Source organism: Schistocerca serialis, chromosome 1 (genome assembly GCF_023864345.2).
Source record: "Schistocerca serialis cubense isolate TAMUIC-IGC-003099 chromosome 1, iqSchSeri2.2, whole genome shotgun sequence".
Lineage (NCBI taxonomy): Eukaryota > Metazoa > Arthropoda > Insecta > Orthoptera > Acrididae > Schistocerca > Schistocerca serialis.
In genome coordinates, this window is record NC_064638.1 from 850,788,708 (window position 1) to 850,801,207 (window position 12,500).

The 12,500-nt window shown below is 40.2% G+C and overlaps 1 protein-coding gene across 2 annotated transcripts in view; it reads left to right on the top strand.

Moving 5' to 3' along the window:
• Positions 1–12,500, top strand: part of LOC126458380 (uncharacterized) — a 71,345-nt gene that overhangs the window by 39,929 nt on the left and 18,916 nt on the right. For both annotated transcript variants that reach the window (XM_050095362.1, XM_050095372.1), the window contains exon 2: positions 7,569–8,408. In XM_050095362.1, the coding sequence (XP_049951319.1) occupies positions 7,569–8,408 (840 nt within the window). The remainder of the gene's footprint in view (positions 1–7,568; positions 8,409–12,500) is intronic.

Genomic DNA, 12,500 nt, shown 5'->3' on the forward strand with positions numbered 1-12,500 from the left:
TGAATGGCCTTTCAGACCATGATGCACAAATTTTAACACTAAAAGGCTTTTGTCACATATAATTACAAGCTATGTAGGAAAGATAATCCAACAGCATTAGATAGATTTTTAAACCTCGTCAAGGAACAAGAGTGGCAGGATGTTTATAGTGCTGATAACATAAATGCCAAGTACAATGCTTTACTTAACACATTCTCATGCCCTTTGAGAGTTGCTTTCCATTAGAAAATTCTAAATGGGGCACTAGCTAGCAATAATAGGCAGCCCAGGTGGCTGACTAGTGGGGTAAGGATATCGTGTAGAACAAAGTGGGAATTATATCAAAATATTAGAAATAGTCACACTCAAGCTAGTGTAGACCATTACAAGTAGTACTGTAAGGTGCTTAAAAATGTTATTAGGAAGGCAAAGTGTATGTGGTATGCAAATAGAATAGCTAATTCACAGGATAAAATGAAAACTATATGGTCAGTTGTGAAGAAAGTGTCTGGTCAGCAGCACAAGATCGATGATTTGAAGTCAATTCGAAGTAAAAATATTTCTGTTACAGATAAATTGGGCATCCCAGGAAATAAACCTTTCTTGCTTCAGTTCTGCTGTGTCCTTCACTCAGCATGTGACAGTTCCCTTACTGCAGTTGAGAGAGGTGTGCATCTCAACAATGATATAGTTACCCAGTTCCTGCGATTTCTTAAGAAGGTGTACATACTTTGACCTGTTAGTTTCGATGAACAATGAGCTATTACACAATCGTTGTATAGATTTTAATGTTCCAGCAAGGCCTTCCAAACCATTGTGGATATAAATGTGGGACACTTTTTCAAATGTCCACTCCCTCCTCTTTATCACCATAAACACATTGTTGTTCATGATTCCATGAGCTCTGTTACTGTAGTCCAAAGTATTCTTATTATCAGGAGGACTAGCCTCCCTAATTTTCTTGGATGAATGGGTGTGAATACTCCCGGGTGGTACACCCTTCCCACTGGTAGGAGGAGATGATTTCGAAGGTTCCACCTCGGTTCCACAAGCAGCTATGGAGCCCCACGTGCCTGAGTAGGTGTTATACAACTGAGGTGCGGCAGGTTGCTTGCTAACGACTGTTCCACCTCGACAGTCATGCGTCCCATCATCATGCAGCTCACCTTGGGACTGAGGTTTTTTTACAGAGGTTTATCCCGTTCTCGCGATCTGGATGGTCAAGGCAAGATCCCCGTTCCCTGAGACACACAATGTTCCACTGCCATGCGGTGGTCGCTGAAGCATGCCCAAGTCTTAGTGCTGGGACGGGCAGTGCTTACCAGTCGCCAGCTCAGGAACCCCAGGGTCCCCAAGCCCATACCCAGCAAGTCAATGGTTGGTTTTGGTTTAAAAGAGGTGAGGAGGGACCAAACTGCTAGGTCATTGATCCCTTGTTCCAATTAAAACAATTCCGCAAGGGTGGGAGTAAAATAATCAAGACATACAAAACACAGCAGGAAGAAAGGAGAAAAGCACAAGAATGACAGAAAGGCAACAAACACTAAAGTGGCCAAAATCAGACTAGAAAACCACAGAGATATGCAAGAAACATGTAGAAGAGATCAAAACAAGAGAGCAGATTACCATGGCTGGCTGACCATGAGAATAAAAAGGAGCAGCCAGCAACTCAGCAACATATTAAAACCTCCACCCTAAAAGAACTAGAGTGGAGGATACAGAGGGACAAAGGACATGTGCTGACACTTTAATCAAATGATAAAACCCATCCTCACGACTGAAACGTAAAACTAAAGCTGCTGTTGAGGCATTGTCACCCAACACCGAAGGTAGGGTGCTGGGAAAGTTAAGTCTGCTGCAAAGGAGCTAAAAGTGGGCATCCAGCAAGAGGTGGACAACCGTCATTGGTGAGCCACAGCGACACAGAGGTGGGTAACCATGCTTTAGGCATGTATGGCGAACGCAGAGCCGGTAGAGGACAACTGATTTCCTACGAGAGGACTGCATGGAACACTTCCACACTGTCATAGTCTCCTTGATGACACACAGTTTGTTGTGTGTACTGTCATGCCATTCTGTCTCCCAAAGCCAAAAAATGCTGCAGCGTAAGACAGAACGCAAGTCAGTTTCAAAGATGTCCATCTCCAGAAGCGGTCTCAGCGTAGAGTGTTTGGCCAGCCTGTTTGTAAGTTCGTTGCCTGGGATTCTGACATGTCCTGCGGTCCACACAAACACCACTGAACAATGGGACCATTCCAAGGTGTAAATGGACTCCTGAATGCGTGCTACCAAAGGATGGAGAGGGTAGCACTGGTCGATAGCTTGTAGGCTGCTCAAGGAGTCAGTACAGAGAAGAAACTGACTTGCCCGGGCGTGAGCAGATGTGCTCAAGAGCACAAGATACGGCCGTCAGCCCTGCAGTGAAAACATTGCAGCCATCTGGCAAGGAGTGCTGTTCCATATGTCCTCCATGAACGTACGCAAAGTCTACGTGACCTTCAGCCATCGAGTCGTCGGTGTAAACCACTTCTCATGGCCTCAGTACATGTTGAGAATAGAGACGAAGCAATAGCGGAGAGCTTTCGGGCCATGCGAAAGGTCCAGAAGAATCTGTGGCCTAGGTGTACACCATGGAGGTGGACCAAGATGGAATACAAGGAGTAGCTCACAATTGGTTCACCTCTTACTTTTTGGCAACAGACAGAAGAGGTCATTATTCACAATGTTGAGACGGCTGTGACGTGGGGTCTGAGTGGGGTACAGTCAAGGGGGGGGGGGGGGGGGGTGTCAGTGTTGGGTCCACTCCTGTTCCTTATTTATATAAATGATATGCCCACTGGCATTATTGGTAACTCTAAAATATTTCTGTTTGCTGATGACACTAGCTTGGTAGTAAAAGATGTTGTGTGTAACATTGGCCCAGTTTGAAATAGTGCTGTTCATGACATGAGTTAATGTCTTATAGAAAATAAACTATTGCTAAATCATAGACTGTTTTTACAGTTTCTAACACACAATTCAACAATACCTGATGTTTTAATTTCACAGAATGGGCATATGATTAGTGAAACTGAACAGTTCAAATTTCTAGCTGTTCAGATAGATAGTAAACTGTTGTGGAAAGCCCACACTCAGGATCTTATTCAAAAACTTAATGCTGCCATTTTTAGTATTCGAATGGTTTCTGAAATGAGTTTACTTTGCTTATTTTAGTTCGCTTATGTTGTATACTATTGTATTTTGGGGTAACTCTTCCCATTCTAAAACGATATTTTTGGCTCAGAAACAGGCAATTCGGGCAATAAGTGGTGTAAGTTCATGAACCTCTTAACGACCCCTGTTCGCAAGCTGGGTATTTTGACATTGGCCTCTCAATATATATATTCCTTACTGTCATTTCCTGTTAACAATATTAGCTTATTCCCAAGAATAAGCAGCTTTCTCTCAGTTAGGACTAATCAGAAATCAAACCTGCATTTGGATCGGACTTCCTTGAGTCTTGTACAGAAAGGTGTGCAGTATACTGCTGCATCTGTTTTCAATAATCTACCACTCGAATTCAAAAATCTTAGCAATAATGCATGTGCTTTCAAACTGAAACTGAAGAGTTTCCTCGTGGGGTCACTCCTTCTATTCTGTTGATGTCTTATGTGTCCTCATTTGTATTTCGTGGTGGGGAGCAGATAGGACCTCCCTCATCTGTTTGTATCGGTACCTTATCCATTCAAAAGTACACTGTTCAGTTTATGCAATTGCATGTCCGTCTCTCGGACACCATCTCAATACAATCTACCATCGAGCATCCATTCAGCCACTGGTGCCTTTTACACTAGCCAGTTGAGTCTGTATGCTGAAGCTGCTGAGCTACTGCTGTCGTATTGCCGTGATTTTGTCCCCAGCAGATACGTATGCCGTTTGTGTGCCATGCATGGCCACCATTCCTATGCCTTCTTCTTAAATGACTCTCGTGATCGCCAGTATGGGGTGTGTCCCTCTTCTGTAACCTCCTGGAGCTTGCTTTCGGCTCTTCCTCCAGCAGCTTAACTTCATGCTACCTGCCACTTCCCTGATGGGTGTGAATAGTGGGTGCTCTTGACTGTAATGGATCAGGGGTGGGAGAGCTGTGGGTGGGACATTTCCTGTTGTACGCAGAGCCTCGGGAGGCACCCACTTGCTAATTTCCTTATTTCCTTCATCCTGCTTTTATTATTGATTATGATACAAAAGACGTTTATGTTTTTAGCCTTGTTGCTTTTAGTGTTATGAATTTCCTGACTGATCAAAAAACTTCTGGCTGCAACACACTTGAATCAAGGGACTGATGACCTTGTTTGATCGCTGACACCTCCCCCCCCCCCCCCTCTCTCACCTCCTAATCAACCAATGTGATGGTCCTCCCCTAACTTGTCCTGTAATAGAGGGCCTACAGGTCTTCCATTCCCTTTTGTCAATGTTCACTTCCAGTGACTTTGAGATTTAATCTTCCTTTCTTACAAATGAAACATTTTCTGAGTGGAGGATGTAAGTGGATGGATAAAACGTTGCTGCTGGTTCTGGTAATTAAATTGAAAGGGCCCTTCAGTGTATTTAGACAAAAATTTCTTAATAATGGAAAGTGATGTTTGGTGTATTTAGAGATGAACTTTTAAAACTGCAGGTGCAGAGGCTATGAAGCCTCTAATGTGGAAGGAACTACTACTACCTGTATGGAGGACTGTTATAAATGAATCCAATGTAAACAAGCATTATGGGTAATGTAAGACTAAGATGAGAATAGTAGCATGTTCTGAAGGGAACTTGAGTATATGAACCTGGGGTAAATTGAACTTGAAACCTGTAGAGATTTTAGGTTCATAGTTGAATTGGGATGTTTGTCCTTGAGGGCCCACTGTTAGATTGGGGAAGAAGTTATATAAGTGGCAAAGTCTGTTCTGTTCAATCGTTGATGTCTATAGTCTTCGCAATGTCTATTTTAAATAGCATTTCACTAATCCTTTGGAATTGTAGTTAGAGCCATTGCAAAATGTTGTTTCTCTGCTAGCCTAACTGTTAGTTGCATTCCAAACATGAATTGATCATCCTGGTACATTATTTCTGTATTCATACTATATTTACAGCTCTGCTAGTCTCTGAAGTTACTATTTCCTCCCCATTTTCAGCTAATGGTGCTGCTTTAGCAGCAAACTTTATACAGCTGAACTTCCTTCTGCAAATGTCATTTTGATTGAAGATTGTTCTTTATTATTTATGTCAAATATTGAAAGATATGGATTCCTTTTGTTATAGTTGCCTGAGGTTGTAGTTTGCAGAGCAGCTGGTTGTAGAATCTTCCTTTGATTTGTTAGTTGTACCATTGTACCCACTTAGTTCACCTGCAACTTGGGACTTTATTATTGTTGATAGGTCCTGGGGCTTCCATGTATAAGCAACATTGCTTGACTAAGAGTGCAACATGCACATTAAACTTTCCCACATTTGTGAGTTCCTTGTCATACAATTATTTTTCTTTAAAAAAATTATATATATATATCTGTGTGTGTGTGTGTGTGTGTGTGTGGGCGCGCGCCCATCTACAAAATAATCTTGGTGGTATGTGTGTCTGGATTGAATCTTACTCGGTCATTGGCTGCCAATGTCTTTTGATTTTCAGTTCAGTGACATCAATTTGAGTCCTGCTGCTGTAGGGATTAATAATTTGTTTAATATTGTCATATAGTGTTCTGGTGTGGCAGGGAATGATGGTGGCCATTGACAGGGGAAAGATTTGTAACATTTGGACTTGTTGATAAAACTATAAACAAATTGTTGTTCAGCTTTTACGATGTTGCTGTGTAGCTAACTCCACCTTAACACCAAATTTTCCATAGTACTGAGAAAATGTGTCCTATAGATTTTTTTTTACTCTCACTGTGTAAACAATTTTGTTAATAAAAAGGAAACATTGTACCACAGCTTTAGGTTTAGTCTCTATTTTGAGAAAAGTTTGTTGCAAGTTTCTAAATGCAATCTCAGGTTTCTGAGACTGAAACAGAGCTTCGATCGTATTGATTGTGATATTTACAAGATAATGTGAGAATTCAGAAGTTGTGCCAACAGCAGTGAGAATTGCTCCCCATATTAACAAATTGCAAAAGGTGAAGAATGAAAAATTTGGATCGAAGTAAAAAATTATATGGTCATAATTTTCCAACAATCTGTTGTATGCTAAACTAGCATTTTGCTTCATTGACATCTGATATGAGAACAGTCCTCCATTAGTACATCTACGCATTACACTAATGTGATTATGAGAATTTTAATGGCGTGATTTTTGACGTTGGAAATGTTGAATTTTGTGTCTGTAATACTGGAAAAGTATTTAAAATAGTGGTGATAGCCAACTGCCCAGTTTGTTCCTCTGAAATTAGATACTGACAGAACTAGATATTTAAAAAAGAAGTGTGTAAGTGTCCCTTCAGAAATGTATGTGCGACATATATCTCTGATAACAGTGTTCTTATATTGACAAAAGTTGCAAGTAGACTTGATAGTAGCCTGGTTCAAGCTTATTTGTTTGAATTCTAAACAGTTGAATACATGTGTATAAATTGATTTAAAGTTTATATCACTGAGAAAAATCACTGAAAAAGTCTTCTGAATTTCACGTACAGTATAGCTCTCTAAACTGTGTTTAACCATGTCAAAAACCTGCTCTCAATTTTAGACTCGGTTAAATGGATTAAGTCCTGTATGGGAAATCGGCTTCAAACTTAGAATTTATCTCAAATGATTGAACTCATTGTAATACTGTGTTTAGTGTTCTAAACTACATTTCCATAGTTGTATATCGCATTGTATTTGTATATAGTACAGATAAGATTCAGAAAAATGCCATTTTTGTCAGTATTTAACTAGTAACACACACAGTGTCGCTCTCTCTCTCTCTCTCTCTCTCTCTCTCTCTCTCTCTCTCCCCTCCTCTCCCCAAAATGTCCAAACATAATTACATGCCTCTTATGCACTGCTCATTCAAGAGCTCATACTGCTTGGAATATTCATTTTCAATCTTTGGTACCATAGCTCAGTTTATTCAGTGTAGTTTGGCCTACTTTCTGTATTATTTTGATGTGACTGTTGGGACACCCTTAGGCTTGTTATTGTAGTTCCTACCAACATTGCATTGTTGCTACTCCTTAAATTTAGTCCAGATACTAATTTTTGACATGTTGTTTACAAGTAATTAATACCTCATATCAAAATTTTTGAAATGCAGTATGTTGAATAGAATTTACAAAGAAATGTTTTTTATGCTACCTGTAAATAAAAAAATTACATTCTGAATCCTGCATTTGTAAATTCAGTTTAAAGGCTGTGTTCAATTCCACATTTTCAAAGTCATTTCAGCAATTGTTGCAACATTTGAACAAAATCGTTTTAGGCATTGAACAGCTTTGTCTCCTATAACTAAAAAAGCTATAAAAACACTTCGATTGACTTGTCACATTTATCTTACAGGACACAAAATGGCAAATTTTTATATTTGTTTGTCCTTGACTTTCGCAGCTACACTGATAATCAAACAGTGAATGTATCCAATTTATTTTTTTCAGATGGACAGCTGCTCATCACCATGGAATGGCGAGGAAGTTGGTACCCCAAATACCAGTCAATATTTTCCAGATGATAGTGGTTACTTGAGTAACCCAGGGAGCTCAGGGTCAGAAAGTAACTGTGTCCGCTTGAGACGGTTTAGTTGCAGCAGTCCATATAACAGTAGGTCCCCAGTTGGCTACTGCCATAACATAATACCATCAACAGCAGCCTTCCAGCAGAACTGCTATACTAATGGACAGTTGGACAGTTTACAGAAGACTGAGGGAGCTCATTGTGATTCAGTTTTGCTCAATGATATTGGTTGCTGTAAAGAATCACTCTCTATCCAAAACAAGCTGCTGGCAGCTTCTTGCAGAGAAGATAACTTGCCAAGATTGGCAGGAAGTAAAAGTTATTCTTTTTTAAAATCATCTCAGTATTCTACGCCGACTTCTGATAGAAGTATTTCATTACAAACTGTTTCTGGCATTTCTGACTCCCAGACACCAGAAAAAATAGATTTAAATCCATGTGAACAGTCATTTCCAAAGTGCTTCTTTACACATTGTGGCAATGAAAACGAGTTACTATATGAGTCAAGTATAATAAGTAAGTCAACTGTACCATATTCATGGAGCAGTAAATTGGGGAAACCTCGTATAGATGTGTTAGCTGCACTGGCCAGTTATCGGCCAGTTGTGTCAAGGATTTTACAGTTCCTACGGCCTGAAGACCTTGTAGCAGTAGCTGCAGTTTCACACACATGGCGTAACATCTGTAAAAATGACAAGCAGGCAAATAGACGTCGCCAAATTTACCTTCGTGCAAAAATTCAGCTGAAAGAAAATAAAGAGGAGGTAAGCTAAGGTTTGCAATTACTTAATTGGGTGGGGGGGTGTTCTATAATTATTACTAACAATATATTTAGTACCTGCTATTTCATTTCCTGACATATTTATTCATGCAATATAGTCTTCCATTCTTCCATGTTGGATTTACTTACTTTCTGCCTAATTTCCAAAGAATCGTGGGGATTGGACATAACATGCTGTCCACATTCTGTGCGCTGTCACAAAATATATATGAGGTCTGAGAGGAGAGAGTGGGGAGGGAAGGGAAATGAAGTGAGGTTGGTTGGAGAGCGGGAAAGGAAGCACGGAACGGGTGGTGAGGATGCCAAGAGTTTAAAAAAGAGGGATTGTGCTAAAATTATGGACTGTATAATTATGTAAAAACTCTGTTTGAAACATTACTAGTATAGAAAAATGGGTATGTAAAATGTAAACAGTTAAAACGGTGAAATTATAAAACGAATTGGGGAAGGGGGAATTGAGTGGACAAAGAAGGCAGGAGGAAGGGTAGTTGTGGGGATGTGATGGGTTTAACAAGAGGGGGTCTCCTATTAAAGTTGCAAAAAGTCAATTATGTAAAAAAACCTTCTGTTAACTACCAAAATCGATGCATAAACTGTAAAAGGGGATTAAATAAATGTGGAAATAAAATAGTGAAAACTGAATTAGTTTCATAAGATGTTCAAAGAGTGAAACTGGAAGTACAAAGTCATAAGGTCTTGCTATCACTTTGAATAAGACCTTATGACTTTGTACTTTCAGTGTTGCTGTGCACAAGTATTTAATGATTTCAGAGTATGTGGTTTGGCAGGAACCTAAGAGGATAGTTTAAACTGCTGCAAGTGAAACAAGGAGAATTTACATTCATATACTTCCTTATCACAAATTCACTGAAGAGCCAAAGAAACTGATACTCCTGCCTAATTTTGTGCTGGGTGCCCATGAGCACGTTGAAACACTGCAACACAACGTCGCATGGACTTACCTAATCACCAAGAATCCTGCAGAGATGTGAGATGATGTGCATGTGGGGTGTCGCCTTGTCCTGCTGGTAATGCCCAAGTCCATTGGAATGCACAGTAGACAAGAATGGGTGTAGGTGATCAGGCAGGACGCTTACATATGTGTCACCTGTCAGTCTACATCTACATCCATACTCCGCAAGCCACCTGATGGTGTGTGGCAGAGGGTACCTTGAGTACCTCTATCGGTTCTTCACTCCATTCCAGTCTCGTATTGTTCGTGGAAAGAAAGGTTGTCGGTATGCCTCTGTGTGGGCTCTAATATCTCTGATTTTATCCTCATGGTCTCTTTGCGAGATATACGTAGGAGGGAGCAATATACTGCTTGACTCCTCGGTGAAGGTATGTACTCGAAACTTCAACAAAAGGCCCTACTGAGCGTCTCTCTTGCAGAGCCTTCCACTGGAGTTTATCTATCATCTCTGTAACGCTTTCACTATTACTAAATGATCCTGTAACAAAGCGTGCTGCTGTCCGTTGGATCTTCTCTCTCTCTCTCTCTCTCTCTCTCTCTCTCTCTCTCTCTCTCTCTCTCTCTCTCTCTCTCTCTCTTCTATCAACCCTATCTGGTACGGATCCCACACCAGTGAGCAGTATTCAAGCAGTGGGCGAACAAGTGTACTGTAACCTATTTCCTTTTTCAGACTGCATTTCCTTAGGATTCTTCCAATGAATCTGTCTAGCATCTGCTTTACCGACGATTAATTTTATATGGCCATTCCATTTTAAATCACTCCTAATGCCCACTCTCAGATAATTTATGGAATTAACTGCTTCCAGTTGCTGACCTGCTATATTGCAGCTAAATGATATGGGATCTTTCTTTCTATGTATTTCCAGAACTTTACACTTGTCTACATTGAGATTCAGTTGCCATTCCCTGCACAATGCGTCAATTTGTTGCAGATCCTCCTGCATTTCAGTACAATTTTCCATTGTTACAACCTCTCGATATACTACAGCATCGTCCGCAAAAGGCCTCAGTGAGCTTCTGATGTTATCCACAAGGTTGTTTATATATATATTGTGAATAGCAACGGTCCTACGACACTCCCCTGCGGCACGCCTGAAATCGCTCTTACTTCAGAAGACTTCTCTCCATTGAGAATGACATGCTGTGTTCTGTTATCTAGGAACTCTTCAATCCAATCACACAAGTGTTCATCTGATAGTCCATATGCTCTTACTTTGTTCATTAAACGACTGTGGGGAACTGTATCAAATGCCTTGCGGAAGTCAAGAAACACGGCATCTATCTGGTAACCCGTGTCTATGGCCCTCTGAGTCTCGTGGACGAATAGCGCGAGCTGGATTTCACACGATCGTCTTTTTCGAAACCCATGCTGATTTCTACAGAGTAGATTTCTATTCTCCAGAAAAGTCACTATACTCAAACATAATACGTGTTCCAAAATTCTAAAACTGATCGATGTTAGAGATATAGGTCTATAGTTCTGCACATCTGTTCGATGTCCCTTCTTGAAAATGGGGATGACCTGTGCCCTTTTCTAATCTTTTGGAACGCTAAGCTCTTCTAGAGACCTACGGAACACCGCTGCAAGAAGGGGGGGCAATTTCCTTCGCGTAATCTGTCTAAACTCGAACTGGTATCCCATCAGGTCCAGCGGCCTTTCCTCTTTTGAGCGATTTTAATTGGTTTTTCTATTCCTCTGTCATCTGTTTCGATATCTACCATTTTGTCATCTGTGCGACAATCTAGAGAAGGTACTACAGTGCCGTCTTCCTCTGTGCAACAGCTTTGGAAAAGACATTTGGTATTTCGGCCTTTAGTCTGTCATCCTCTGTTTCAGTACAATTTTGGTCACAGTGTGTCTGGACATTTTGTTTTGATCCACCTACTGCTTTGACACAAAACCAAAATTTCTTAGGATTTTCTGCCAGGTCAGTACATAGAACTTTACTTTAGAATTCATTGAATGCCTCTCGAATGCCCTCCTCGCACTACATTTCGCTTCGTGTAATTTTTGTTTGTCTGCAAGGCTTTGGCTATATTTATGTTTGCTATGAAGTTCCCTTTGCTTCCGCAGCAGTTTTCAAACTCTGTTGTTGTGCCATGGTGGCTATTTTCTGTCTTTTACGATCCTGCTTGGCACATACTCATCTAATGCATATTGTACAACGGTTTTGAACTTTGTCCACTGATCCTCAACCCTATCTGTACTTGAGATAAAACTTTTGTGTTGACCATCAAGTACTCTGAAATCTGCTTTTTGTCACTTGCTAAACAGAAAAATCTTCCTACCTCCTTTAATATTTCTATTTATGGCTGAAATCACCGATGCTGTAACCACTTTATGATCACTGATTCCCTGTTCTTCATTAACTGTTTCAAATAGTTCGAGTCTGTTTGTCACCAGAAGGTCAAATATGTTATCGTCAAGAGTCGGTTCTCTGTTTAACTGCTCAAGGTAGTTTTCAGATAATCCTTTTACAAAAAAAAAAAAAAAAAAAAAAACATCACTGGATTCTTTGTCCCTGCCACCCGTTATAAACATTTGAGTCTCCCAGTCTATATCTGGTAAAATAAAATCTCCACCCAAAACTATAACCTGGTCGAGAAATCTACTTGAAATATTTTCCAAATTTTCCTTCAGGTCTTCTGCCACAACAGCTGCAGAGCAAGGGGGCCTATAGAGACATTCAATTACAATGTTTGAGCCTGCTTTAACCATGACCTTCATCCAAATTTTCACATTATTTTCATGCATTTTGTTAGTGTAAGGCAATTCCTGCATTAATTTAGACTGGGAATGTTTCACGTAACATGTATAAGATGTCTAAACAGAGGCAAGAAGTGCCACTTGGATGTTATACATATTTGTAGTCACTTTTTCAACAAACTACCACCATGAGAAATTTTTAGTGTCTTTAATTGATCCTGCAGCTCATAATGTATGGAAATGGGTACAGTTCAGATAAAGGCTTAAAATGTTTCCGCTCTGGATGGAAAGGGATAAATACAATGAAGTTTTCTGAAGACAGTACCACTGGTTATGTGAATACTCGATCAGAATTCTTGAAACTCTGATACCTTGTATCATCCAAACAGTTTAGT